Below are 27,090 nucleotides of genomic sequence, written 5' to 3'. Positions count from 1 at the left end.
AAGTAGAGAAAGGGGGGAAGTTACTAAGGGGGTCTCCTACCATGATAATCATGACTGTTCTTGTAGTTATCTTACTCAAGTGAAGACATTGATCACCATGAAGTTAGTTACTCAATACTTACCTTGCACGCTTAGCTTAACTGCTGTACACTGCTAACTCCCTATGTATACTAGGCTGGCTTCAAACTAACAGAGATCCGCCTGCTTCTGCTTCCCAAGTGCTGGGGTTAAAAGCACGTGTCACACAGCTTATTTGGTTCTGAGACACAGTGTTGTTATGTAGCCCAAGGTGGAACTGGGCTGAAATTCATACCTATTCCGCTTCTACCTCCAAGTGGTGGGATTATAGATGTGAACCGTCATATCTCACTTATACTGTTAAGTTATACAGTCAGAATTAGGCCTGACCAAATCACTATTTAAATATTATTTATTGGCTTATTTATTTTCTTTCTTTTTGTTTGTTTGTTTGTTTTTGTTTTTCGAGACAGGGTTTCTCTGTAGCTTTTTAGAGGCTGAACTGGAACTAGCTCTTGTAGACCAGGCTAGTCTTGAACTCACAGAGATCCACCTGCCTCTGCCTCCCGAGTGCTGAGACTAAAGGCGTGCGCCACCACCGCCCAGCTTGGCTTATTTATTTTTTTTGGGGGGGGGGGTTGAGGCAAGGTTTCAGGTAGCCCATATTGGTCACCAATTCACTATGTACTGACACTGGCCTTGAACTTCTAATCCACCCTCCTCTACCCCACAAGTGAGACCGTAAGCATGAGTGACTACCTTAGGATTCCTTTTTTATTTTTAATTTTATTTTGGCTCCCCGTCGGGGAATCGAACCCCGGTCTCCCGCGTGACAGGCGGGGATACTCACCTCTATACAAACGAGGAGGGGTTTCTTTTTTAGAACTTGTATAATTTCTGAGGGTAACACTGTAATCACTGAAGTGAAAGAAAGACATAGAAAGTGTTAAAGGGGAGGAAGAGAGAGGGAAGAGGAAGCAGTGGATGCGGGAGAGCTCTGGGCTGCAGTCAGAAGTGCTGGGGCTAGCTCCAGCTCCACCTAGAGGGGTGTGACACCAGACAACCAATGTACCTCTCCAGGCTTGCCCTCTCCTTTGTAAATATTGCCTCCCGTTTTGTTTCGTATAGAAGGGGTATGCAAACCCAGGCCAGGGAGCCAAGCTCTGCCAAGCTCTGCTGGCACCTGCCCTTTGCACCTGTGAGATTACGGTGCCAGTTACAGTTTTTCAAGTGATTGAAACAAATGAAGAGTAATATTTTACGAAAGGAAATAACCTAGAAGTCCACAAACAGGCGAACGGATAATGAAAATGTGCTCACAATGGGAATTTTATCAGCTGTAAAGACAAATAAAATCGTGAAATTTGCAGCAAAGTGGATGGGTCTGTGCATTGTCATATTAAGTGAGGCAAGCAAGTTCTGAAAAAATAAATACTGCATATTTTCTCTCATATTCAGATCCCAGCTCTTAGTGTTCATATACATGGATCTGACACCAGAAAGGGGGGCGGTGGTCACGACATGGAGGAAAGGGCGAGGGTACCAGAACACTGGTGAAACTCCTGTGACATGCGGCTTACTAGGGATAGAAGGTAGAAGGGTAAAGGGACAGGCTGGGGAATGGGAGACAAGAGGCAGCAAAGTGGAGTAACAAAACCAAATTGTGTTTCAAAATGACATAATGATACCTAATAACATTAGGTACAATTTATTTTTTTATTTATTTAGGCAGAGCCTGGAGATGAGTCTTAGGCCAGTTCCATGTTGGGCTACATAACAAGACCCCGTCTCAAAAGTCAAGAAAAATAATACGTTATGATGCAAAAATTTACATGGTATTGGCATTTTTATTCAATAAAACTTTCCTGCTCCTGGAGCACAGCCATGATCACTTGTTTACATGTGATCATCTATGGCCTGGCTCATGCCATGTTGAGTATTTGCCACAATGACCTCAAAGTTCACATAACCAGAAATGTTGACTATCATCTGGCCCTCTTACGGAGAGCAGGCTAGCCAGTACCTGTTCTATATATGGTCTATTTAGTGCAATGGCTTATTTTGTGTTGATCCACCTCTTTTCGGTGAAATATGTGCTCATTAGGTATTTTCCAAAATGTTATTGTACTGCACAACTCTACAAACTGTTCAGGTATCTAGAAGAGGGATTTCCCCTTCATTGGACGCTAATGGTTTACTGTAAGTACATAACAGGGTCTCCATGTTTGTTACTGAATAAACCATTTATTTATCTATCTTTTTATTTATTTATTAAGTATACAGTGGTTTGCCTGCCTGTGGGCCAGAAGAGGGAACCAGATCTCATTACAGATGGTTGTGAGCCACCATGTGGTTGCTGGTAATTGAACTCTGGACCTTTGGAAGAGCAAACAGTGCTCTTAACCTCTGAGCCATTTCTCCAGCCCTGAATAGGGCCTTTTCTTCTTCCTTTTTTTTTTTCCCCCCGAGACAGGGTTTCTCTGTAGCTTCGGTGCCCATCCCAGAACTAGCTCTTGTAGACCAGGCTGGCCTCCAACTCCCAGAGATCCGCCTGCCTCTGCCTCCCGAGTGCTGGGATTAAAGGCGTGCGCCACCACCGCCCGGCTGAATAGGGCCTTTTAATACCAGTGACAAGCTACTAACTTAAGAACACCAACAGGAATTTCCCATTTAATAAAAACTCAAAAAGTAGCCTATTCTTGGCAATTTCAACTTTCCTTCGCAATTATTTATTTGTTTGCTGAGACAGTTTCTCAAATCCCTGCTTTGCCATTATTGTTATTATTATTATTATTTGATTTTTCGAGACAGGGTTTCTCCGTAGCTTTTTAGTTCCTGTCCTGGAACTAGCTGGAACTAGACCAGGCTGTCCTCGAACTCACAGAGATCCGCCTGCCTCTGCCTCCCGAGTGCTGGGATTAAAGACGTGTGCCACCACCGCCCGGCTTGCCATTATTTTTTTAAACTTTGTTTGTTAATTAAAATTCTCCCTGAAAAAACAGAGAGGGAGAGGGAGAGAGAAGGAGAGAATTTTTTTTTTTTTTAGCGCTGGTGTAGTAGTGCATGCTTTTAGTCCCGTTACTCAGGAGGCAGAGGCAGGCAGGTATCTTAGTTAGTGGCCAGCCTACTTTACAGAAAGAGTTCCAGGACAGCCAGAGCTATACAGAAAAATCCCGTCTCAAAACAAACAACAGAGGGAGGGAGAGGGAGAAAGACGGGGAGAGGGAGGGAGGGAGGGAGGGAGGGAGGGAGGGAGGGAGGGAGAGAGAGAGAGAGAGAGAGAGAGAGAGAGAGAGAGAGAGAGAGATTGATTCTGTGTAACTGAAGCTTAGCAGAAAAAAACCCACAAACCAAAAAAACAAAACAAAAACCAAAACACACAACAACAAAAATAGAAGCATGAGCGCCGGTCATCAAAATGAGTGTGAAAGGGAGAAAAAAATTTGCAAGATCTTGCTTCTTTGCAATGTGTCCAACGTGAACGCATTGCACGTTGTGCTGCAGATTTACTACAGCTGAGTCATTTCGGGACACCGGAGTGAGTTTCCAGGAAAAAAAAAAAACGAGCGGAAGGAAGCTGGAATAGGGGCTCTCCGGATTCCCCCAGGCACTGCTAGCAGCAGACACCGGTATTCCGGGCGTGGATGGCGGCGTGGTCAAAAAAGGCGTCGCGGACCCTTTAAGAGGCACAGCACCTTCTCCAAGATACCATCTTGCACCGGGAGTTCACTGAACTCTCCACCTACCTTGCTAGGTCCCTCCGCCCTCACTGGATACGGCCGGCGGGCGGGGCGGGAGAGTCTTACGATTGGCCCGCCGCGCGCGGCCCTCTCTCGCCTATTGGTGCGTGCGCCCGTCACTCCACGTTATCTCCCGCCTACTGGAGCCTCCGGGCTAGGTTGACTGGGGCTCTTGGGTTAGTTCCTGTTAGGCCCCGGCCCAGGGAGTAGGTGAAGTCTCTAAGATGCCCGGTTGGTCAGGGCACCCGGAGCTGTGAGGGAACGTGAGGCGGCGGCGAGCGGAGACCCGCGGCGGGCCTTAGGAGGAGCGGCGGCCCGAGCCCGCCTTCCCTGCACCATGCTCATAGAGGATGTGGATGCCCTCAAGTCCTGGCTGGCCAAGTTACTGGAGCCGATGTGAGTGCGCCGGGCCGCGCCGGGCCGGCGGCATGGGCGTTGGGGACCCGCGGGGGCGTGGGGGAGGGGAGGCGGGAGTCCGGGCCGCCCGCCTGGTACTCGTCCACGGTGTTGTGAGGTGAGGAGGGAAGGGGCCGGGCACGGGCGGCGGGGGTTCCCCGAGTACCGGGGGAGCCGGCCCGGGTTGCAGGCCGGCGGGAGACTGAAGGACGCCGACCTGGGAGCAGGGGCGGGTGGCGCGGCTGTCGAGGGATTTTTAAATGTGTGAGCTGAGGTGCGGGACGGCGGAGCGGGTTGCAGGACTTTGCAAACAGTGTCCGGGAGCCCGGTGTCGACGGCCTTCTCGGGGTGCCGGGGGTCCTGAAGCTTAGCCGTCGTTAGGGGTGAGCGCCAAGGGTTGAGAACAGGGAAGAGGGCTGAAGTGAATGTGCGGGCATGGAGGGGTTTTGTTAAATTACTGGGAAGCTCGTGAGGATGAGAGCAAGGATACTGAGGGATTTTAAGGTGTTCCTGAGGAGTTGATGGCAGACTTGATTATTTTTTTAGATACCGCAGGATGTTGGGGGAAGAGTCGAGATTTTTATGTCTGATTGAGGGTTGAAGGACTGATTAGTTAATAGTATGGATGATGAGGTTGAAGTGGGTAAAGTTGAAGCTTCTTCTTCTTCTTCTTTTTTCCCTAGGTATTAGGAAAATAAAAGGGGCCCAAGAATAAATAAGGATCTTGTAAACATTTCGGAAAGATGACAGGGCAGCTGTAATTGGGGCGTAGGGTGACTGCTGAGGGACCAGGGGAACTAGAGACCCGTCCTCTCAAGACGTTTTGAGGAGTGTCAGTTGTGGACATACCACTGAGAGGCTTGACAGGGACAGCAGGGGCATCATCAACTTCTCGTTTTTAACTTTTAAAAAAGTAAAAGTTGTGTGGAGAGTTTGGGGATCCTCGGGTGTAGCTAGTCTCTGCCTCCCTCGGCCGTGTCGGGAGGAAAGGATGGAAGGCAGGAGAGAGTCTTTGAAGAGAGCATGGGAAACCGAATGGGAGGGAACAAGAGCATTTCCTGCTCTCTCTCTCTCTCTCTCTCTCTCTCTCTCTCTCTCTCTCTCTCCCTCTCTCTCTCTCTCCCTCTCTCCCTCTCTCCCTCTCTCCCTCCTCTCCCCCATTACTGTTTTTGCCTACTTCCCCCCCCCCCCCCCCCGTGGTTCGAGGAGGAAAAAGGAGGGCCTTGAATCGTGAAATCAGATTACCCAAGAAAGAAAGAAAGAAAGAAAGAAAGAAAGAAAGAAAGAAAGAAAGAAAGAAAGAAAGAAGGGAGGGAGGGAGGGAGGGAGGGAGGGAGGGAGGGAGGGAGGGAGGGAGGGAGGAAAGAAGGAAGGAAGGAAGAAAAAAGGTTTTCAGGGGCTGGAACTGGGAAGTAGCCCCACAGGTGTGGAGGAACTGTGAAGTTGAGGCTGTTGGGGGACATTGTCAGCTTGCTCTCATCATCTGTTATTTCCTCACCATCATCCTCTTCCCCCCAAGAAACTTGGTTAACTAACTTTTTGTTTTTGTTTTGCTACTTTGTTTTTGGGGGCGGGGTGGGAAGGTACCTCAGGAGGAGGGTCATCTATGGAGGATGGTAAAGGAGGCTGTGGAGGGGGTGTTTGGATGTCTAGTTTGTTATTTGCCTTCTGGGAGTGAATGAATAGAGCATAGGGACAAATGAATGAGTAAATAATCGTGCAGTAAGGGCTTCTCAGGTTTAGATGAGTGGTCGTCCAGTTAGAATGAAAATGACTTCTGGGCATACTCGAAAGTTTGGTAGAATGTTTGCATCCCTTTTCTACAGTGGAAAGTTTTAGGGCACTAAGATGGAAATGGATTGTGATGTGCAATTTGGGAATAAGATAGAGCTAGTCAGTTTTACTGTTGTGAAAAGAACTAAAAAAGGCGGGAAAGTCTATATGTTTTTAAAAATTAGTTATATTTTTCTTTTTTGGTTTTTCGAGACAGTATTTCTCCGTGGAGCCTGTCCTGAAACTAGTTCTGTAGACCAGGCTGGCCTTGAACTCACAGAGATCCACCTGCCTCTGCCCCTGAGTGCTGAGTAAAGGCTTGTGCTACCACCTGTTTATTTTTCTTACCAACTCTTGAAAGGTCTGTTTTGAATGCCTGTTGTGTAGTAGCATTTCATTTGTGGGTTTTTTTTTTTTCAAGACAGGGTTTCTCCGTAGCTTTTTGGTGCCTGTCCCAGAACTAGCTCTTGTAGACCAGGCTGGCCTCGAACTCCCAGAGATCCGTCTGCCACTGCCTCCTGAGTGCTGGTATTAAAGGCGTGCGCCACCACCGCCGCCCGGCTCATTTGTATTTTAATAAATAAAGCTTTCTTGAAGATCAGAAAAGTAAAACAGCCACACTGACCAGCCTTACTGACCAGGCAGCAATGACACACACCTTTAATCCCAACAGCCACACTAGTTTGCCCTAGAAACCAGGTGGTAGTGCTGCATGCCCTTAATCCCAGAACTAGAGAGGATTATAAAACAGGAGAGACAGCTCTCAGTCTCATTCTGAGATTCCTGGAGGCAGGATTTCCATTTCAGATTGAGGTAGAGCCAGTGACTGGCTGTTTTGCTTTTCTGACCTTCAGGTTGAACCCCAATTTCTGTCACTTGAGTTTTTATTAATTGTGCTTCAATGTTGTCTTTTCTTGCATTGTAGAACATTGAACCCAGGGCCAGACCAGCCCATCTTTTATTTTCTCCTCAATTTTCCCTGATAAGCTCTCATTCTCTTTGTTAGTAGAGATCTTGTGTACTGTCTTTTTAAAATTTGAAAGTATTAAATGTATGTTTTATGTCTCAGGTAGATAGTAACAACATTTAGCATTATAGCTTCTTTTTAGTTTTTTTTTGTTGTTGTTGTTTGTTTGTTTTTGTTTTTCGAGGCAGTTTTGCTGTAGCTCTCAAGCTCTTGTAGACCAGACTGGCCTTGAACTCACAAAGATCCACCTGTTTCTACCTCTGGTGTGCAGGGATTAAAGGCATACACCACCACAGCCTGGCTTAATTTAGTTTTTCTTCTTTTAAGCACCCTAAAAATGTATTACTGGGTAGTAATAGCACTAGCTAGTACTTTTTTTTTTCTTCTTCAAGATAGGGTTTCTCTTCACAGCCCGTGCTGTCCTTGAACTCTGTAGACCAGGCTGGTCTCCAATTTACAGGGATCTGCCTGCTTCTGCCTCTTGAGTGCTGGGATTAAAGACCTGCACAATCACTGACCAGTTCTTTTCTTTTTTTTTTAATATTTATTTATTTATTATGTATACAATATTCTGTCTATGTGTATGCCTGAAGGCCAGAAGAGGGCACCAGACTTCATTGCAGATGGTTGTGAGCCACCATGTGGTTGCTGGGAATTGAACTCAGGACCTTTGGAAGAGCAGGCAATGCTCTTAACCACTGAGCCATCTCTCCGGCCCCTGACCAGTTCTTTTCTTTTTATTAAGGTAAACTTTAGTGTAAGAATGTCATCTTTCTTGCTAGTGATGTTTTTGTTAGGGTGTTTTTTTTTTCTTTTATCAACTGACAGTTTTAATTATTCTGTGATCTTGATCGAAAATTATACTTTAAAATGAATGAGAGCTTGAGAGATGGCTCAGTGCTTAAGAGTATTTACTGCTCTTCCAAAGGACCTGAGTTTGTTTTCCAGAACCCTTGTAAAGTAGTTCAGTCTGTAACTTGGGCTCCAGAGGATTTAACATCTCTGGCATCTGAAGGTATCTGCACTCACACGTACATAGCAAAATACAGACATACCCTACAAATAATTAAAAATATAATAAGGATAAATCTTCAAAAAAACAAACGAATACTTGAAAGCTGGGCATGGCATTGTGCACTTGTAAGAGGCTGAGGCAAGAGATTGCCATGATTTCCAGGCTAGCTAGGACTGTGTAACGGAGACCTTGTCTCAAAAGAAGAACACCAACCAAACAAAAGATTACTTGAACTTAGTGTTAAAACTTGTTTTGTGTTGTTTTTTTCAAGTCAAATTGAAACACACATCATTCTTTTTTTTAAGATTTGTTTATTAAGTATACAACATTCTGCCTCCCTGTATGCCTGCACACCAGAGGAGGGTGCCAGATCTCATTACAGATGGTTGTGAGCCACCATGTGGTTCCTGGGAATTGAACTCAGGACCTCTGGAAGAGCAGCCAGTGTTCTTAACTACTGAGCCAGCTTTCCAGCCTCTGTTTTTTGTTTTGAGATAGTATTTTTCTGTGTAGCTTGTAGCTCTGACTGGCCTGGCTTTTGTAGCCCACACTGGCCTCAAACTCCTGAAAATCCTATTGCCTTGGCCTCCTTGGTACTGGGATTAAAGTTACTCATTGAAGATTAGAAAAGAAAAAGACTTAGGCTGTTATTATATCTTAAACTTTATAGCATATACTTTTTAATGTATGTTAAGCCCTGAGTTTGGTCTCCATCATATAAACATAAGCTAAATAAGAAAAAAAGACTTAGCATCACTAATTAGACTTTAAGAATGTGTCTCTCCTATGAAATTTTTATTTTTAACTTATAGTATTGTTTTTAGAAAGAGCTGTTGATTAAAAAATAGTAAGTGCAAATGCCATATAGATTTTCATTCTTGGTACACTGTCATGGCTGACTACTCTTTGTCTAGAAAGTCTAAAAACATAATAAGTGATATGCTAATGTGGGTTGTGTTTGTAAATTTACTTATTTCACATTCTAGATTTAAGAGCACTTTTCATGGCAGATTGACATGTTATTACAACATAGCATTTCAGAGCAGTTAGTTGTCAGGCTTTGAGATAATGTACTTGCAGGTTGGAATCAGGCTATGGCTGAGTACATGAATTCTGTTGTACTTTTTTTAAAAAAGATTTTTATTTTATTTTATGGGTGTTTTGCCTACATGCATATCTGTGCACTCTGTGTCTTGTGCAGAGTGTGTTTGTCAGAGAGGTATTAGGTCTCCTGGAATTGGAGAAGAGATGCTTGTGAGCCATCTAGGGTCCAGGAGAAGAGCAGCCAGTGTTCTTACCTGCTGAGCTATCTTTCCCACCCTGGAAGGAATAACCCTTTACCTCCCTTAGCTTGCTGGAGAAAGACCGTTGCCACCATTTTTGATGGCAGTACACTAAAAGGGGAGGAAATCAGGTCAAAAAGTCACAGACAGACTATACTAACCGATCTTATATGGGATCCTTATTTTTCTTCACTTACAAAGAATTGTAGGGTCTGGAGAGATGGCTCAGCAGTTAAGAGCACTGGCTGCTTTTCCAGAGGTCCTGAGTTCAAATCCCAGCAACCACATGGTGTATCATAACAATTTGTAATGAGGTCTGGTGCCCTTTTCTGGCCTGTAGGTATACATGCAGCCAGACACTGTATACATAATAAATCTTAAAAAAATCGCAGACATCCTTGTCAGACATATCATGTAGGCATTATGCATAAATTGTGATATTGTGCATCATTTGATCAGAAATTACTACTTATTTTAAGAAATCAATTTGTGTGTGTATGCATGTGTGTTTCTACATGTAGAATCAGAGTACAACTTGTAGGAGTCCATTTTCTTCCTCCATGTCAGTTCCAGGGATCCAATTCAGGTTATCATGTCTTGTTTGATGGGTGTCTTTCCCTGTTGACCCAAGTCTCTGGGGCCAAGTATTTTTATTATAGTGACAGACCTGCATTTCTGCCTAAATAAATAAGATTTAACTTTTGTCTTTTATAATACTGAGATTTGAAATCAGTTCCTTGTTCATTCAAGGTAAGCCCTCTATTACTGAGTTCTCAAATGGAAATTTTTAAGTATGTGTTGTTTCTTGTTTGGCTTATTGTAAAAATTTGACTTGATGTGTTTTTCTTTTTTCTTAACCGCCCCCCCCCCCACACACACTTTTCTTTTTGACAAATCTTACTATATAGCACATGCTGGCCTGTTTTTCACTGTTGCCCAGATTGGCCTTCAATTTACTCACAATCCTGTCTTAGAATAAGTGCTTTGATTACAGGTTGTATGACATTGGTGTATGGTTTTGTTTGTTTGTTTGTTTTGGTTTGGCTTTGATTTTTTGAGACTGGGTTTCTCTGAATAGCTTTGGAGCCTGTCCTAGAACTCACGTTGTAGACCAGGCTGGCCTCCAACTCACAGAGATTGACCTGCCTTTGTCTCCCAAGTGCTAGAATTAAAAGGCGGGTACCACTACATCCAGCGACTGGTGGGGTTTGTAAACTTCTTGGATATGTCTGTGTATTATAATAGAACATTGTTGTGTGAATCAGGGCAGTTAGCTTCTACTTACTTATATCTGTCTAATTTTGATTTTTCAGATATTATCTTTCTTCTCTTAAATATTAGCCTTTTCCCATACTTTGCAAACATAGTATGGTAATAGTGCAGACTGTCAAAAGTGCTTTGTGTTCTTCAGGCACTCTGTACCATACAGTTTGTGTTTTTGAAATATGAAGCTACACTAAGCTTTGCAAATATTTTGCTTATTAATGTTGGGTGCCACTGCCATCTTTAATAAATATTCATTTGTCATGTGTATAACATAGTCTTTGACTCATTGCGATCTTATAAGTAAGAATAGGAGTTGTGGGGCTGGAGAGATGGCTCAGAGGTTAAGAGCACTGGCTTTTCCAGAGGTCCTGAGTTCAATTCCCAGCAATCACATGGTGGCTCACAACCATCTGTAATGAGATCTGGTGCCTTCTTCTGGTGTGCAGGCGTACATGCAGGCAGAACACTGTATGCATAATAAATAAATAAATCCTTAAAAGTAAAGAATAGGAGTTGCTAGTGAAAGTCATGGACTTGGCGTGTAGTTCCTGTGAGTTTGGGCAATTTCAGAGTCTTCAAGCTATAATAGGAAATATGTTATTTTAGCTTATGATGGAAAGGGTAGCAAAAGCTGCAAGAGTAGGATTATTTCATTCGTTCCTATTTATTGATTCAGTAGTCATGGCAGGCATGGTTTACATCCTGGAGTAGACTGGCAATTCTTAGGACATTAAACTCTGACTAGTTATCACTGTAGTTCCTCAAGTGGGAAGAAACATGAGCTATTGGTCACTAGGCCTGATCTTCTGGTAAATAAACTAGTAGGGTGTAATGAGTATTTGGGACACTATTCTTGGGATAGAGAAGTATTCCTAAATTTTTAAGGTACTCTAGTGGCTTCACAGAATTCTTGTGCCTATAGCATGGCATGAGACTTGTTTAAGGTGATGTTCACCGGCTTAGAGAACGGGTTATTTTCCAGAGGACTTGTTGACATATTTTGGTGTACCAAGTAAGAGCATACTTGATCTTATATTCTTGTTCTGCTTCCTAAATATCTTGGACTTCATTCTTCCTGGCTTAATAACTACAGGCTAGAAGCCAGAACTTGCGTTTATAGCCCTGAGTTTCCTCTCCTGTGTTCTCTCATTCTTTTGCGGTGTTGCTGCTTTCATAGTTATTGCATGTCTTTTTGTACCATATGTGATTCTGTTCTGTAATTTTTTTTCATAGTCATGTGACTTGATGAGCAAGGTCTGTCTTACTCAGAGTAATCAAAGTCATCAAACAAGAGACTTGGGTGGTACTAAGTGGTGATGGTGTATGCCTTTAATCCCAACATTTGGAAGGCAGAGGCAGGCAAATCTCTGAGTTCGAGGTCAGTTTGGTCAGCAGAGCAAGATCCAGGACAGCCAGGGTTACACAGAGAAACCCTGTCTTGAAAAATCAAAAAAGAGTTGATATTTAATTAATAGTAAATGTTGAAGCGAATGAACAGCCTTATGTGTATATTTCGATTGCTTAACAATTAGAAAATTAAGTTTGGACTGGGAGTGCAGCTTAGTGATATAGTAATGCAGAGGGCCTTGGGTTTGAGTCCCAGCATTAAAAAGATTTGTTTTTTGCTAATTTAACTTTGTGGATATATTTAACTAGTGGTACCTAGGATCTACGTTTCAGATATCAAAATTGCATTTGGAACTGACGGATGTGTATGGTCATGCATATTATCACAAACAAAAACAAATCTGGAGGGTATCTCTTCCATATATACTTTCGTGAAAACTCCTAATTAAGAGTAAGATAAGAAAGAAAGAAAGGGTAAGATGAAGCCAGGCATAGTGGTGCCTTTAGTCCCACCATTTAGGAGACACGGGCAGGGTCATCTCTTGTAAGTTCCAGGACAGTCTGTTCTTCATAGTGAGTTCCAGGACAGTCAGGGTTACATAGTGAAACCTGTCTCAAAAACAAAAAACAACCAACAAAGACTAGGATGAGTGAGGTGTTGTGCACTCTTTTAATCCCAGCACTTGGGAGTTCAAGGCCAGCATGATGGCTGTGTGGTGAAACCCTGTCTCAAAAAAGGGGTGTGGGTAAAGTGAGAGGAAAGTATTACAGTCTTGATGTTTTAATGTCACCCAGAGTTCATGTGTTGAAACTTAATCCCCAAAGTGAGGGTAGTAAGAGGTGAAACCTTTATTAGTGCACTATAGAAAATAAAATTATCAGTGTTTATTTTCAGTTTCTCCTTTATGAAGGAACTTTGTAGCTGTAAGCACTCACTGTGAAATTTTCTAGCTTAATTTCTAATTGACATTACATCGGGAAAGCATTTTCATATTTGTGCATTACTTTTATAGCCATCACTGTGCATGCCTAATATTTCCTATATCTCTGATAGTCAGAGTGGTTTCCCTGACTGTTATTACTATTTGGTTAGAAATAATGTTGTCTCTATAATAAACAGATTTTTTTTTTAGTGTTTAAATCTTTTCAGTGTTTACCTTTGTTTCTTCTGTCTAGTTTTTAGTAAATATGATTATTGGTGACTGTTAATACACATTAGGAGTAAGCGGCCTTTTCCCTATGATTCATTAACACTGTATTTATTAGTGGTCTTATCTCTGAAACAGAGATCACACTAAGAAGCTAAAATCAGGCCCATGTTAACAAAAATGTAGATTTTGTCCAAGTGGAAGGAGGTTACTAGACTTTGTCTTCTTCCTGAAGCAAAAAATGTAATGACTTTTTAGTAGTATCAAAGGTAGGACCTTTACTTTTTCATCTGGGATTAGCATATGTCTGAATTCTGAAGCTGGTGCCTTAGCTGTACAGATTGTAATGTCTATAAATAGAGAATTCATCAAAAGAGAAAAGAATTGAAATTTGAGGGCTTTGTAGATGTTTGTAGGTCAGTATTTTTGTTAGCCTTTTCTAGTAAAAATTCTGATTTACTTTTTTCTCTCTTTTCTTTTATAATACTGGGGATTTGAACTTAGGTAATCACCACTGAGCTATAGCCCCAACTTTTTAGTTTTATTTTGAGATAGGGGTTCACTAAGTTGCCTAGGCTGTTAGTTCACTCTGTATTCCAGGAAGGCCTTGAAATTATAATTCCTATGCCTCAGCATCTCAGATAGCTGGGACTTCAGGACTGAATCAACAGGTCTGTTGTGTAACTGATCTTGTTTTCTAAGATGACTTAAAGTTTATTAAAAATGTCTTATATTGTATAGGATATGAATTTTAATGAGTCCTCATTGGTAACACAGTTTTTGAAATTTTCTTTTGTTGATTGTTATTGCAGTGTTAAAGGTTGAGACTTGTAACATACTAATTTGTCTTGCAGATATATGTTAGAAAAGTATATGTGATATGAAATATATTTTACTTGCATGGAGTTACAGCCTAGTTTTACTTCCCAAGGAGGGTTCTCTGCCTAATCTTTTAAAACGTTCTAAAAATTAATCTTATTCGTGTGTGTACATTGTATGTCTGTGTGTTATATGGGCATTGAACTCAGCTCATCAAACTTGGCAGCAAAGGCTGTCACCCACTGAGCCATCTCACTTAGCCCTTCTCTTGAGTGGAGCATTTAGTTGCCTTGCAGATTTACAATTTCAGTGTTAGTTTTTTTTTAAAATCAATTTATTTGTTTGTTGTTTTTAGGCAAGTTCTTCTGTGTAACCTTAATTGGCCTGGAACTCACTATGTAGAAGACTAGGCTGGCCTGTAACTCAGAGATCCACCTGTTTCTGCCTCTAGGCCTCTTATTTCTCTCCACCTCTCCTCTGCTTCTCCATCTCTCCCTCTCTTCTCTGCCTCTCCCCTTCTCTGCTTCTTCATCTCTCCCTCTCTCCCCACTTCTCTTTCTCCTCTGCCCCACCTCACTTTCCATTACCTCTCCCTTTTTCCGCTGCTTCTCCTCTCTCCTGGGCCTCTTCATCTTTCTGTCTCTTCTGCTTCTGGAATGATGGTTGTTTGTTTTTTGAAACAATGTTTCTTATAGCTAAACCGAATTTGACCTCTGATCTTGTACTCCTGTCCTGCCTCCACCTCCAGAGCCCTGGAGCATGTGCCACCATTTCCAGTCCAATGTAATAATCTAAGATATATGTTAGTAACTTTTGTAACCTTTTTAACAGAAACCCATCTTTTTCTGGGAAATATACATGTTTAATATAGTTATAGATGCAAAAAAATTTAAAATTTCTTTCTAAGCTGTGCTGTATCAGTGGTCAAGCAGAATATATGAACTTGGTTCTGTAGAAGTGCTAAAGGCTTTGTGTACTGTTGTTGCATACTACTTATGGATCAGGAAGGGAAAATCATTTTAGTAGGAAAAGGATGACTTAGGGTAGGAAAAAGGGTCTTAGGTTGTTTCTGTGATATAGTTCTGGAAATTCTCTTGGGCTACTACTAGCTTAAGTATCGTACCATGCTATTGTGTTATTGTGAATCTTTGAAAATTATGTAGTAGGAGTTGCTGTGTTGAAGGGATGAGTAAGACTTCAGAAAGGTCTGAATAGTTTCAGCACAAGACCCCCAAATGTCTTTGTTTCTTTCATCTTTCACGTAGTGTGACTTAGTGTTTCAGACTGATGATTTCCTTGATAGCCCACTTTATTGGCACATATTGGGAGATAATAGATTTGAATGCTCTTCTTATCCCTTTGAATGTAGTATGTATTTGTATTCAGTCTACCATACACTGTTATTTATTTATATTAAACAATTATTTAAACTGTGATCACCTTTCCTAGAGTATTCTACTTTTTAAACTATTCACCCTAATTTTTAGCATTATTACATTGAAATGTGTTTTCTGAGATCTAGAAGGAAGTATGTGGTACATGCCTATAAATCTAGTAGTGAAACAGGAGGACAGATACAAGTTTGAGGCCAGCTTGGGCTGCATTGTGAGATCCAGGCTAGCATGGGCTAGATATTGATAACTTGTTTTAATCTCCCTAAAATGTGTTTCATCAAAAACTGCTCAATTCTGTATTTGTCTTTTAGTCTGAATACTAAATTATGTCAAAGGTACTTGGGTTTGTTTAACCCAGTAACTGGATGTTTTACCTGTTTCTGACTAGAAACTTCATATTCTTTTTTGATTTGTTTTGTCTTTTGAGCAGGGTCTCTAAATAGCCCTGGCTGTCCTAGAACTCACTATGTAGACCAGGCAGGTGTTGAACTCACAGACATCTGCTGGCCCCTAAATTAAAGGTATAAGCCACCAAACTGGGCTTCGTAGTCTCTTACTCAGAATTATGCTTGTCAAGTATTGAGGCTAAAGATGTTTTGATAATACCAGAAAAAAATAACGTTGCCATTTTCTGCCACATTTATTTGTTTACTTAAATATTTTATGCTTATGAGTTTTGCTTGTACGTGTGTGTGTGTGTGTGTGTGTGTGTGTGTGCGTGCGTGCGTGCGTGCGTGCACATCTTGTGGTACCTGCAGAGACCAGAAATAGGAGTTGAATACCCTGGAACTAGAGTTGCAGTGGTGACTACCATGTGGGTGTTGGGAATCAAACCCAGGTCTTCTAAAAGAGAAATACATATTCTTTTGTTTTGTTTTGTCTTTCTTTTTTGAGACAGGGTTTCTCTGTGCAACAGCCCTAGCTGTCCTGGAACTAGCTCTGTAGACCAGGCTGACCTCAAACTCACAGAGATCTGCCTGCCTCTGCTGGGGTTAAAGGGTGTACCATCACCACCCAGCTTGAGAAATACATATTCTTAACCACTTAACCATTTCTTCAATCCCTTATTTATTTTTTTGTATCCTTTTTATCTGTGTTAGAGACTATCCTTATCCATGACTGGTAAGATGGCTTAGCAGGTAAAGATGCTGGCCACCAAGCACCAAGCCTCTTTCTTAACCTGAGTTCATTCAGTCCCTAGAGCCTATGTGTTGGGAGGGGCGTGTTGGGAGGGAGAGAACCGATTTCCACATGTTGTCCTCTGATCCCCACAGGTATGTATGTACACACACACACACACGTAAATATTTAAACAAGAAGAGTATCTGTGTTGGCTGATTTGTGTCAACTTGTTACAAACTGGAATCATCAGAGGGGAAGAAGCCTCAGTTGAGAAATCCTCCATGAGGTCCAGCAGTAAGGCATTTTCAATTAGTGATCAATGGTGGAGGGCCCAGCCCATGGTCGGTGGTCCCATCTCTGGGCTGGTGGTCCTAGATTCTATAAGAAAACAGGCTGAGCAAGCCACAGGGAACAAGCCAGTAAGAGCTGCTCCTCATGACTTCTGCATCAGCTCCTGCTTCCAGGGTCTTGCCCTGTTTGAGTTCCTGTTCTGACTTTATTCAATAATGAACAGAGCAATATGGAAGTGTAAACCAAATAAACCCTTCTCCACAACTTGCTTTTTGGATATGGTGTTTCATCACAGCAATAGAAACCCTGAGTTTACCTTCCTTTCATTTTTTTTTGAGACAGGGTTTCTCTGTGTACCCCTGGCTGTCCTGGAACTAGCTCTGTAGACCAGGTTGACCTCTGCTTTTGAAGTACTGGGATTAAAGCTTTGCACCACCACTGCCCAGCTGACTTTCTTTTTAAATTTTGTATTATTGTAATATGCAAATAATAATACATATTCATTCTTAGTACACTTTGACCTTTGCTTCTGATTTTGTAAATTAGCTCTGTGTTTTATAAAATTGATATCAACTATATTTTTTCTTTTTTAGAGTTAGGTGCATAGTCTGTTTGTCTCTGTCTCTCTCTAGAATTAGGTACATGGTCTCTCTCTCTGAATATGTGTATGTGGAAGCCAGAGGTCAACATCAGGTGCTCTTCCTCCTTCCCGCTCTACCTCATCTCTTATTGAAATTTGCTGATTGGCATGCTCGGATTACAGACACACTGTTACCTCCAACTTAGGTGTGTGCTAGGGATCTGGAGTCAGGTCCTCGTGCTTGTGCTGTAAGGACTTTCCCAGTCTCTAGGTGTGTGGCTTTAAAGAATCACCCTTCCTTAAGACAATGTTGGCAATGAAGAAAAGTTTTGCTCTTTTACTAATATGTAGGCTTTTGTTTAGTTGCTTATTTGTTTTAAGATAGTTTGCTTGGCCCAGTGTGTCCCTGAATCCAATGTGATCTTTCTGCCCTGGTCTCCCAAATTCTGGAATTATAGGTTTGAACCATCATTTCTGAAGTAGAGGTACTAGTTTTTCTTTTGTTGGGAAATGTGATTGACAGTCATAAGTTGAAATGTCTTAAGCTTTCTGTTTGACAAAGGAAGCCTAAGAATTGTCAAACAAGATTATATTGAATAGCATTTATACAAATTTGATCACTTTGCTTATACAATGACTACTATCATCCTGAATGTTCATTTTACTTTAGTAAGAACAAGGCATGGTAGCACACACCTTCATTTCTAGCAGGCAGAAGCAGGAGGAGTTGAGGCTATACATAACATTCCAGATAAGTGAAATCCAGTCTCAGAAATAAAACAAACAAAAAACCCTTTGAGGCCACATTGGGTATGTGTTACTTAAATATGCATGTATTAGGAGATCTAGTCTATTTTTAAAATACATACATGTGTAATTGATTTTATGTACATATATATATATCAACATGTAAACTTCTAGTTTGATATGACATAGATCAAATATTATGTCTGACAGATTGGTGAGGAATCATGTGATCTCTGGCATAGGAGGTGTTTTGAGTATTAAAACAAATGAAGATTCTTTCTACCACCTTTCAAGCACTTGTATACATGTTTTTAGCTCTTGGAGCTTTCTTTTGCTTGAAGCTGTGAAGTAAACTAACCAGTAATGACTAAAGAACAGGCTGTGAGGTTAATAGTAGTAGGTTGAAAAGCTGATTTGGGATGTTGGTCCCTGTGGCTCTAGGGTAAGATACTCTGAGAAGAGGAATAATCTGTCCATCACTTTCCCTTCCTTGTTTTTTTTTTCCCACTGGTCACATGAAACTGGGGGTATTATTGGTGCCAGCAGTTTAGGGGTTACCCTTTCCCTGTTGCTTCCGAGAAAGCAAATAAATGTCCTGATTCAATGTTCTTGTTCTTACTAGAACCTTGGAAACAGTAGGCAAAGTAATTATTAAATAAACAGAAAAGGAAAATCTCACTTCGAGTACATATATGCTGCTTGTTACAATAGCTGCCTGTGTTTGAAGTCACTTTAAATCTTTGATTTTCTAAAATGGGTAATTTCATTAATAACATCACTGTTTACAACCAGTGTCTTACAATTTTAATTTTCTCTTTGTCTAACTAGATGTGATGCTGACCCTTCAGCCCTAGCCAACTATGTTGTAGCACTGGTCAAGAAGGACAAACCTGAGAAGGAATTGAAAGCCTTTTGTGCTGATCAACTTGACGTCTTTTTACAAAAAGGTAATTTTTGTGGGCCTATAAGTATTTTAGGCAAATATTTCTAATTTAAAACTTCCTAAAAGCAGCCAGGACTGCTGACACATGGCTGTAATCCCAACAGTTGGGAGACTAAGGCAGGAGAATTGTGGGTTTGAGGCCAACCTGGGCTTATCTACAGAATTCCAGGCCACTTGTACAGAGCAAGACCCTGTCTGAAACAAAACAGAAGCAACACAACCAAACTTCATGAAGGCATGAGCATAGGGGGGAAAACACTTGGGAATTTGTGTGTAGTCCTTCCTTGCATACTGCCATGTTAATCTCTGTATCATTCTAATTTTACTGTATGTGTCTATGAAGTGAGACACTTTTCAGTAAAGTTGTAAGGGTCCTTTCAGTACTTTAATATGCCCATTCAGAATGCTTACTTATTTGTTATGTGTTTAGGAAGGACAGGTTCTTCCCATCCTTCTTTGTTTCTTTCCTATATTGAGACAGTGGCTCTAATACTTGTTAGATTCCTTGCAGCTTTTGGTAATATTTAGTTGATGATTGAGGGCTATTTAATGCTACTTGAAGTTGCTTTCTAGTGCTTTTGTATGTGTGTGCACACACGCCCGTGTGTGTGTGTGTGTGTGTGTGTGTGTGTGTGTGTGTGTGTGTGTGTATATATATATATATATATATTGTTTATCATCACACATGTGCAGTGGGTACACATAAGTACTTTTGGTGAAGAAGAGGTCAACTCTGGTGTCATTTCTCAGGAACCTTCCATCTTGTTTTTCTGAGTTTGTATCATTGGTCTGAAACTTGCAAAGTTGGCTAGGTTGGCTGACCAGCAAGCCCCCAGAAATCTTCCTTCTCCAGTACTGTGGCTGCAAATAAGTGTCACTATGGCATGGATTCTGGGTTCAAATTCAGGTTCTTACACTTGTATAAGAACTATCTCCCCCAGGGCTGGAGAGATGGCTCAGAGGTTAAGAGTACTGGCTGCTCTTTCAGAGGTCCTGAGTTGAATTCCCAGCAACCACATGGTGGCTTAAAACCATCCATAATGAGATCTGGTACCCTCTTCTGGCCTGAAGGCATGCCGGCAGAACACTGTATACATAATAAATAAATAAAATTTTTTTTGAGATATTTCTCTTTTTAATATTTACTCACATAAATCTCCATCTTAGAATGTGCTAAGATGTGTTCACAATTTTGGCATGTTATTTTTTTTTATTGAGAAAAGGAAAAAAAAGTATCCGCCTCCTCCCAGCCTCCCATTTCCCTCCCCCTCCTCCCACCCTTATCCCCCTCCCCCAAACTCCTCCCCCTCCCTCTCCAGTCCAAAGAGCAGTCAGGGTTCCCTGCCCCGTGGAAAGTCCAAGGTCCGCCCCCCTCCGTCCATGTCTAGGAAGGTGAACATCCAAACTGGCTAGGCTCCCACAAAGCCAGAACATGAAGTAGGGTCAAAACCCCTTGCCATTGTCCTTGGCTTCTCATCAGTCCTCATTGTTCGCCATGTTCAGAGAGTCCGGTTTTATCCCATGCTTTTTCAGTCACAGTCCAGCTGGCCTTGGTGAGCTCCCAATAGATCAGCCCCATTGTCTCAGTGGGTGGGTGCACCCCTCGTGGTCCTGACTTCCTTGCTCATGTTCTCCCTCCTTCCGCTCCTCATTGGGACTTTGGGAGCTCAGTCCAGTGCTCCAGTGTGGGTCTCTGTCTCTATCTCCATCCATCACCAGATGAAGGTTCTATGGTGATATGCAAGATATTTGTCAGTATTGCTATAGGATAGGGTCATTTCAGGTTCCCTATCCCCAGCTGCCCAAGGAACTAACTGGGGACATCGCCATGGGCTCCTGGGAGCCACTCTAGGGTCAAGTCTCTTGCCAACCCTAAGGTGGATCCCTTAACTAAGAATTGTGCTTCCGTGCTCCCCTGTCCAACCTTCCTTTATCCCAATCCTTCTGTTTCCCCAAGTTCCCCCCCTCCTTCCCTTCTCACTTTTCTCTCCCCATCTCCCCTTACCCCCATCCCACCCCACCCCCAAGATCCCAATTTTCTTCCCGGCAATTTTGTCTACTTCCCATAGCCAAGAGGATAACTATATGTTTTTCCTTGGGTTCACCTTCTTATTTAGCTTCTTTAGGTTCACCAATTGTAGTCTCCGTGACCCTTATTTATGGCTAGAAACCAATTATGAGTGAGTACATCCCATGTTCATCTTTTTGGGTCTGGGATACCTCACTCAGGATAGTGTTTTCTATTTCCATCCATTTGCATGCAAAATTCGAGAAGTCATTGTTTTTTACCGCAGCGTAGTACTCTAGTGTGTATATATTCCATACTTTCTTCATCCATTCTTCCATTGAAGGGCATCTAGGTTGTTTCCAGGTTCTGGCTATTACAGATAATACTGCTATGAACATAGTTGAACAAATGCTTTTGTCATATGATAGGGCATCTCTTGGGTATATTCCGAAGAGTGGTATTGCTGGGTCCAGGGGTAGGTTGATCCCGAATTTCCTGAAAAACCAAAACACTGATTTCCACAGTGGTTGCACAAGATTGCATTCCCACCAGCAATGGATGAGTGTACCCCTTCCTCCACAGCCTCTCCAGCAAAGACTATCCTTGGTGTTTTTGACTTTAGCCATTCTGACAGGTGTAAGATGATATCTCAAAGTTGTTTTGATTTGCATTTCCCTGATCGCTAAGGAGGTTGAGCATGACCTTAAGTGTCTTTTGGCCATTTGAACTTCTTCTGTTGAGAATTCTCTGTTCAGTTCAGTGCCCCATTTTTAATTGGGTTAATTAGCATTTTAAAGTCTAGTTTCTTGAGTTCTCTATATATTTTGGAGATCAGACCTTTGTCTGTTGCGGGGTTGGTGAAGATTTTCTCCCAGTCAGTAGGTTGCCTTTTTGTCTTAGTGACAGCGTCCTTTGCTTTACAGAAGCTTCTCAGTTTTAGTAGGTCCCATTTATTCAATGTTGCCCTTAATGTCTGTGCTGCTGGGGTTACACCTAGGAAGCGATCTCCTGTGCCCATCTGTTGTAGGGTACTTCCCACTTTCTCTTCTATCAGGTTCAGTGTGTTCTGGCTGATAATGAGGTCTTTAATCCATTTGGACTTGAGTTTTGTGCATGGTGATAGATATGGGTCTATTTTCATTCTTCTACAGGTTGACATCCAGTTTTGCCAGCACCATTTGTTGAAGATGCTTTCTTTCTTCCATTGTATACTTTTAGCTCCTTTATCGAAAATGAGGTGTTCATAGGTTTGTGGGTTAAAATCCGGGTCTTCTATACGATTCCATTGGTCGACTTCTCTGTTTTTATGCCAGTACCACACTGTTTTCATCACTGTAGCTCTGTAATAGAGTTTGAAGTCAGGGATGGTAATGCCTCCAGAAGATCCTTTATTGTATAGGATTGTTTTGGCTATCCTGGGTTTTTTGTTTTTCCATATAAAGTTGATTATTGTCCTCTCAAGATCTGTGAAGAATTTTGATGGGATCTTGATGGGGATTGCATTGAATCTATAAATTGCCTTAGGTAGAATTGCCATTTTTACTATGTTGATCCTCCCAATCCAAGAGCAAGGGAGGTCCTTCCATTTTCTGGTATACTCCTCTGTTTCTTTCTTCAATGCCTTAAAGTTCTTGTCATATAGATCTTTCACTTCCTTGGTTAGAGTTACCCCAAGATATTTTATGCTGTTTGTGGCTATCGTGAAAGGTGAAGCTTCTCTGATTTCCCTCTCTGCTTCCATATCCTTTGTGTATAAGAGGGCGACTGATTTTTTTGGAGTTGATCTTGTATCCTGCCACATTGCTAAAGCTGTTTATCAGTTGTAAAAGTTCTTTGGTGGAGTTTTGGGGGTCGCTTATGTACACTATCATATCATCTGCAAATAACGAAAGTTTAACTTCTTCCTTTCCAATTCGAATCCCCTTGATCCCATTATGTTGTCTTATTGCTATTGCTAGAACTTCAAGCACTATATTGAAGAGGTATGGCGAGAGTGGACAGCCTTGTCGTGTTCCTGAGTTTAGCGGGATGGCTTTGAGTTTCTCTCCATTTAATTTGATGTTAGCTGTCGGCTTGCTGTATATAGCTTTTATTATATTTAGGTATGACCCTTGTATCCCTAATCGCTCCAATACTTTTATCATATACAGAACACTGTATACATAATAAATAAATAAAATCTTTAAAAAAAAAAAGAACTATCTCCCCATCCCGGAAATTATGTACTTTTGCTGTTAATATAATACAGAGAACCCAATGTTCTTTCTCTCTTGGCTGCGGTATCTTGAGGTCCAAGAAGAATGAGTATGATTCTCTTCTTTTTGTACCTTTAACTTCCCATTTTCAGTTGGACATGAGGTGCTTGCCTATGACTCAATACTTGGGAGTTGGAAGCAGGAGGATCAGAAGATCAGTTGCCCTTTACTTCATAGCCTGGGCTGTCTTTTTACCAACATCCTCCAACCAAACAGAAATCGCAGGAAGTTTTTCTTGCTGTTTCCTTGATAGTTCCTGCCCTATCCCATCCTTACCCAGTCTTCCTCTACACCACACTGTCCACCTCTCTGTCTTTGAACGTCAGTGAGTGTGTCCTTACTCAGAGCCCTTGGCTGTGTTTTTTGTTTGCCTGGAAGATTCTTTCTCATGTCTTTTGATTTCTTCAAATGTCATCTTGACATTTTTCCCCAGTGTAGTTTGTATAATGTGGTTGTCCCATATTCCAGTTACCCTTTCCTCCTCTCAGTGATGCTCTATTCCCTTTTTTTTTAGCTTTTATATATTATATATAGTGTTCTGTCTGCATGTACACCTGCATGCCAAAAGAGAGTAGCAGATCTCATAATGGTTATGAGCTATTGTGTGGTTGCTGGAAATTGAACTTAGGACCTCTGGAAGAGCAGCCAGTGTTCTTAACATCTGAGCCATCTGTCCATCTCCAGCCTGCTTTATTCCCTTTTTAAGAAAGACTCTCACTATATATCCCTGCTGACTTTAAACTCATAACATCTGCTTGCCTTGTGTCTCCCGAGTACTGGGATTAAAGGCAGATACCACCATGCCCAAGTGCCTTATTTTTTTCATGGCACTTGTAACACCCTATATATTGGCCAGTTTATCTGCTTTTTCCTTGTTTGCTTTTCCTTTTTTTGAAACCAACAGCATTTGGTATATAGATTTTGAAAAATTGCATTCATTTATTTATTTTGTGTGTGTATATGTGCCATAGCATGCATTTGGAGGTCAGAGGACAACTTTTAGGAGTGGTTTCTCTCCTACAATGTGGGTCATGGAGATTGGAGTTAGGTCAACAGCTTTGTGGTAATGGCCTTTACTCATTAAACCCACTCATTAGCCCTATTTTTTGTTTTCATCCATCTATCCATCCATCCGTATTGAACTGTCTTTCAAATTACAAAAGATTTATGTGTGAAAATACAAAAGTATGAAGAAAGTTGTTTATAAAATGTTTTGAAGAGTCTTAATTTATTACCTTAAAGTTATATGTTACAATCAACAAGAGTTAACAGTTTTATTTTTTTCTTATGTGTTTCATTGTTGATAGGGATTCATATAGCACAGGGTATTCTTGAACTTGTCATGTATTAGAAGATGACCTTAGACATTTGTGAACTCCTATTCTTGCCTCTACCTCTGTAATACTGGGATTGCAGGCATGACTCACTAAGCTTGGCTTACTGTTGATTAAACCCGGGATTTTCTACATAGTGAACACTCAGCTACATCTCCAACTGTATTTTTAGTTCTTTAAAAGTTATTTTTATTTTATACGAATGAGTGTTTTGCTTGCACATATGTCAGTGTGTTGTGTGCCTGCCTGGTGCCTGTAGAGGCCACTACAGGTTTCCAGCTCCCTTGGAACTCGGTTATGGGTGGTTATGAGCAGCTATCGGGTTTCTGGAACCAAACCTGACTCTTCTGTAAGAGCAGCAAACAAGCTCCCTTAATTGCTGAACCATCTGTCTAGCCCCTGGGTTGTGTTATTTATTTATTTATTTATCCATCCATCCATCCATCCATCCATCCATCCATCCATCCATCCATCCATCCTTTTGTGGGGATATCCAGGGGCTGCCCTGGAACTCATTAAGTAGTCTAGGCAGGTGATTCTTCCACCCACCCTCCTGATTATAGTATTAAAAGTATGAACCATGTTCTACTTCAGCTAAAAGTTTTGCCATTTTGAAAAAAAAGTTTACTTATAAAGTTAGTATTGTAAAGGAGTTTGTCTGAAGATGCTTTTCTGAGATAAAAGTAGTTGGCATTTTAGAAATGTAAAATACATCATAATTGTGGTATCAGCAGAACCCATGTGATGCCTTCGAAATACCCAACACTCCCTTGAGTTGGGAATTGAACCATCAGGGCAAGCCCTCTGCCACTGAGCAATACCCCTTTAGGTGTTCCTTAGGGGAACCTAAGGGTAACCAATGAAAGTTACATTTAATTAGAGTAAAACTAGAAATATTTTTACATTTGTGTTTTCAGCAAAACTACCTGTTTCTCTCATTTTGTTTGTCAGAGGAAGTTTCAAATAGTCCAAAACATGGAGTTGAGTCAAATACAGATACTGATTTCAACCCATTCAAACCTACCTAATTCGGTCTTTGAATAGGTAGTGCAGTCTATCCAACACATAAGGTTATATTATGAGATTACTTCTTCCTATTCTACATAGGCTTCTTTTTCACCTACAGTACACAGTTTGTCATTTTGGTTTCTTTGAACAGATAAACACACTAAGTATTCGTTTATATCTTTAGATCTGATATTCTTAATAGGTCAAGAGAAATTTTGTAATCTCTTATTTGATAATTTGTTAGTCTCTTGCTTATAGAAACTTTGTTTCTAATCTTTTGTTCTTAAGCAACAAAATCTTACACTTATTTCATTTGAACACATGCAATTATGTTTGAAGGATTTAAAAAGAAACAAAACCTCTTCAAGTGGGGATGTCTGTTCCTTTAAGGTAAGTCTTGGTTTTAAAAGCCTGACAGCAGCTTTGAAGATACCTTGTTCATCTAAAAGCATTGGCAACAGTGTTTAAACTTTGCATTTTTGTTTGTATAACATTTAAGTATTTTTTTTTCTCTTTAGAGACTTCAGGTTTTGTGGACAAGCTATTTGAAAGTCTTTATACTAAAAACTACCTTCCACCATTGGAACCAGTTAAACCTGAGCCAAAACCACTAGTCCAAGAAAAAGAAGAAATTAAAGAAGAGGTAATACACACACTTCTTAGATTTTGTTACCAGGATTCTCAAGTTTAAATTATTTTTATTTTTGTTTCTTTGTTTGTGGTTTTTTGTTTGTTTTGTTTTTTTTAGACAGGGTCTGGTCTTATTGTGTAGCCTGGCTGACCTTGAACTTATAGAGACCATGCCCATCCTGAAATTTTTTTTTCAGGCATGGTTTCTCCCTACACCTAGAGGTGGATTTTGTTAGCTAGGCTACAAATCAGCAAGCCCTAATAATTTGCTTTTCAGTGTTGGGTTTCAGATGTGAACAGGATGCCACATTCATGTGGGTGCCGGCATCTGATCTCAGGTCCTTGTGATCAAACAGCAAGTACTATTAACTGTAGAGCTATTTCTTCAGCCTTCAGAGAAACCCAGTGGTTTCTAAAAGAGGAAAATTTGGTTACATACAGAGGCTTAAATGAAAGTATTCGTGAAACTTCCAAGATAAATCATTAGACAATATACTGTCACATAAACAGAGAAATGATTTACTCTTTTAACTACACTGTCAACATTAGAAAAATAAACAGAAATATTGTTAAAGTATGCAAACATGATTAAAGATACCGAGCTAATGGGCTAGAAAGATGGCTCAGTAGTTAAGAAGTTGACAGAGCATATTGCTCTTGCAGAGGTCGTGAGTTTGGTTCCAAGCACGTTCATCTGGTGGTGGCTTATAACCATGTAACTCCAGCCCCAGGGCACGCAATGCCTTTGGCCTCCGTGGGCACCTGCACGCATGTGCACGTACCCACTCCCACAACATAATTTTAAAAAGATACCAACCTAATTGCTTGCTTGAACCAATAAAGAAACATCATAGCTTTCATTTATAGTTCCTTTTCTATATAAAGCAAATAATATTTGATAAGAATGTGGAAAAGAGGTTTGTTTATTTTTTGAGATAGGGTTTTTCTGTGTAGTTTTGTTTGTTCTGGAACTTGCTATGGAGACCAGACTGGCCTCGACCTCAGA

General features: G+C 41.2%; 1 protein-coding gene across 4 annotated transcripts in view; it reads left to right on the top strand.

Moving 5' to 3' along the window:
- The first annotated feature begins 3,883 nt into the window (after positions 1–3,883).
- Rbm27 (RNA binding motif protein 27) overlaps positions 3,884–27,090 on the top strand; it is a 71,525-nt gene continuing 48,318 nt past the window's right edge. For 2 of the 4 annotated variants that reach the window (XM_075968752.1, XM_075968749.1), the window contains exons 1-3: positions 3,938–4,154; positions 18,735–18,853; positions 25,973–26,097. In XM_075968752.1, the coding sequence (XP_075824867.1) occupies positions 4,096–4,154; positions 18,735–18,853; positions 25,973–26,097 (303 nt within the window). In that variant the 5' untranslated portion in view covers positions 3,938–4,095. Of the gene's footprint in view, positions 4,155–18,734; positions 18,854–25,972; positions 26,098–27,090 lie in introns of all 4 variants that reach the window. The other 2 variants (XM_075968750.1, XM_075968751.1) reach the window with 2 other exon arrangements.

This window comes from Microtus pennsylvanicus, chromosome 4, assembly GCF_037038515.1.
Source record: "Microtus pennsylvanicus isolate mMicPen1 chromosome 4, mMicPen1.hap1, whole genome shotgun sequence".
In the NCBI taxonomy this organism is placed as follows: domain Eukaryota; kingdom Metazoa; phylum Chordata; class Mammalia; order Rodentia; family Cricetidae; genus Microtus; species Microtus pennsylvanicus.
This window is presented reverse-complemented; position numbering and strand designations above follow the sequence as displayed.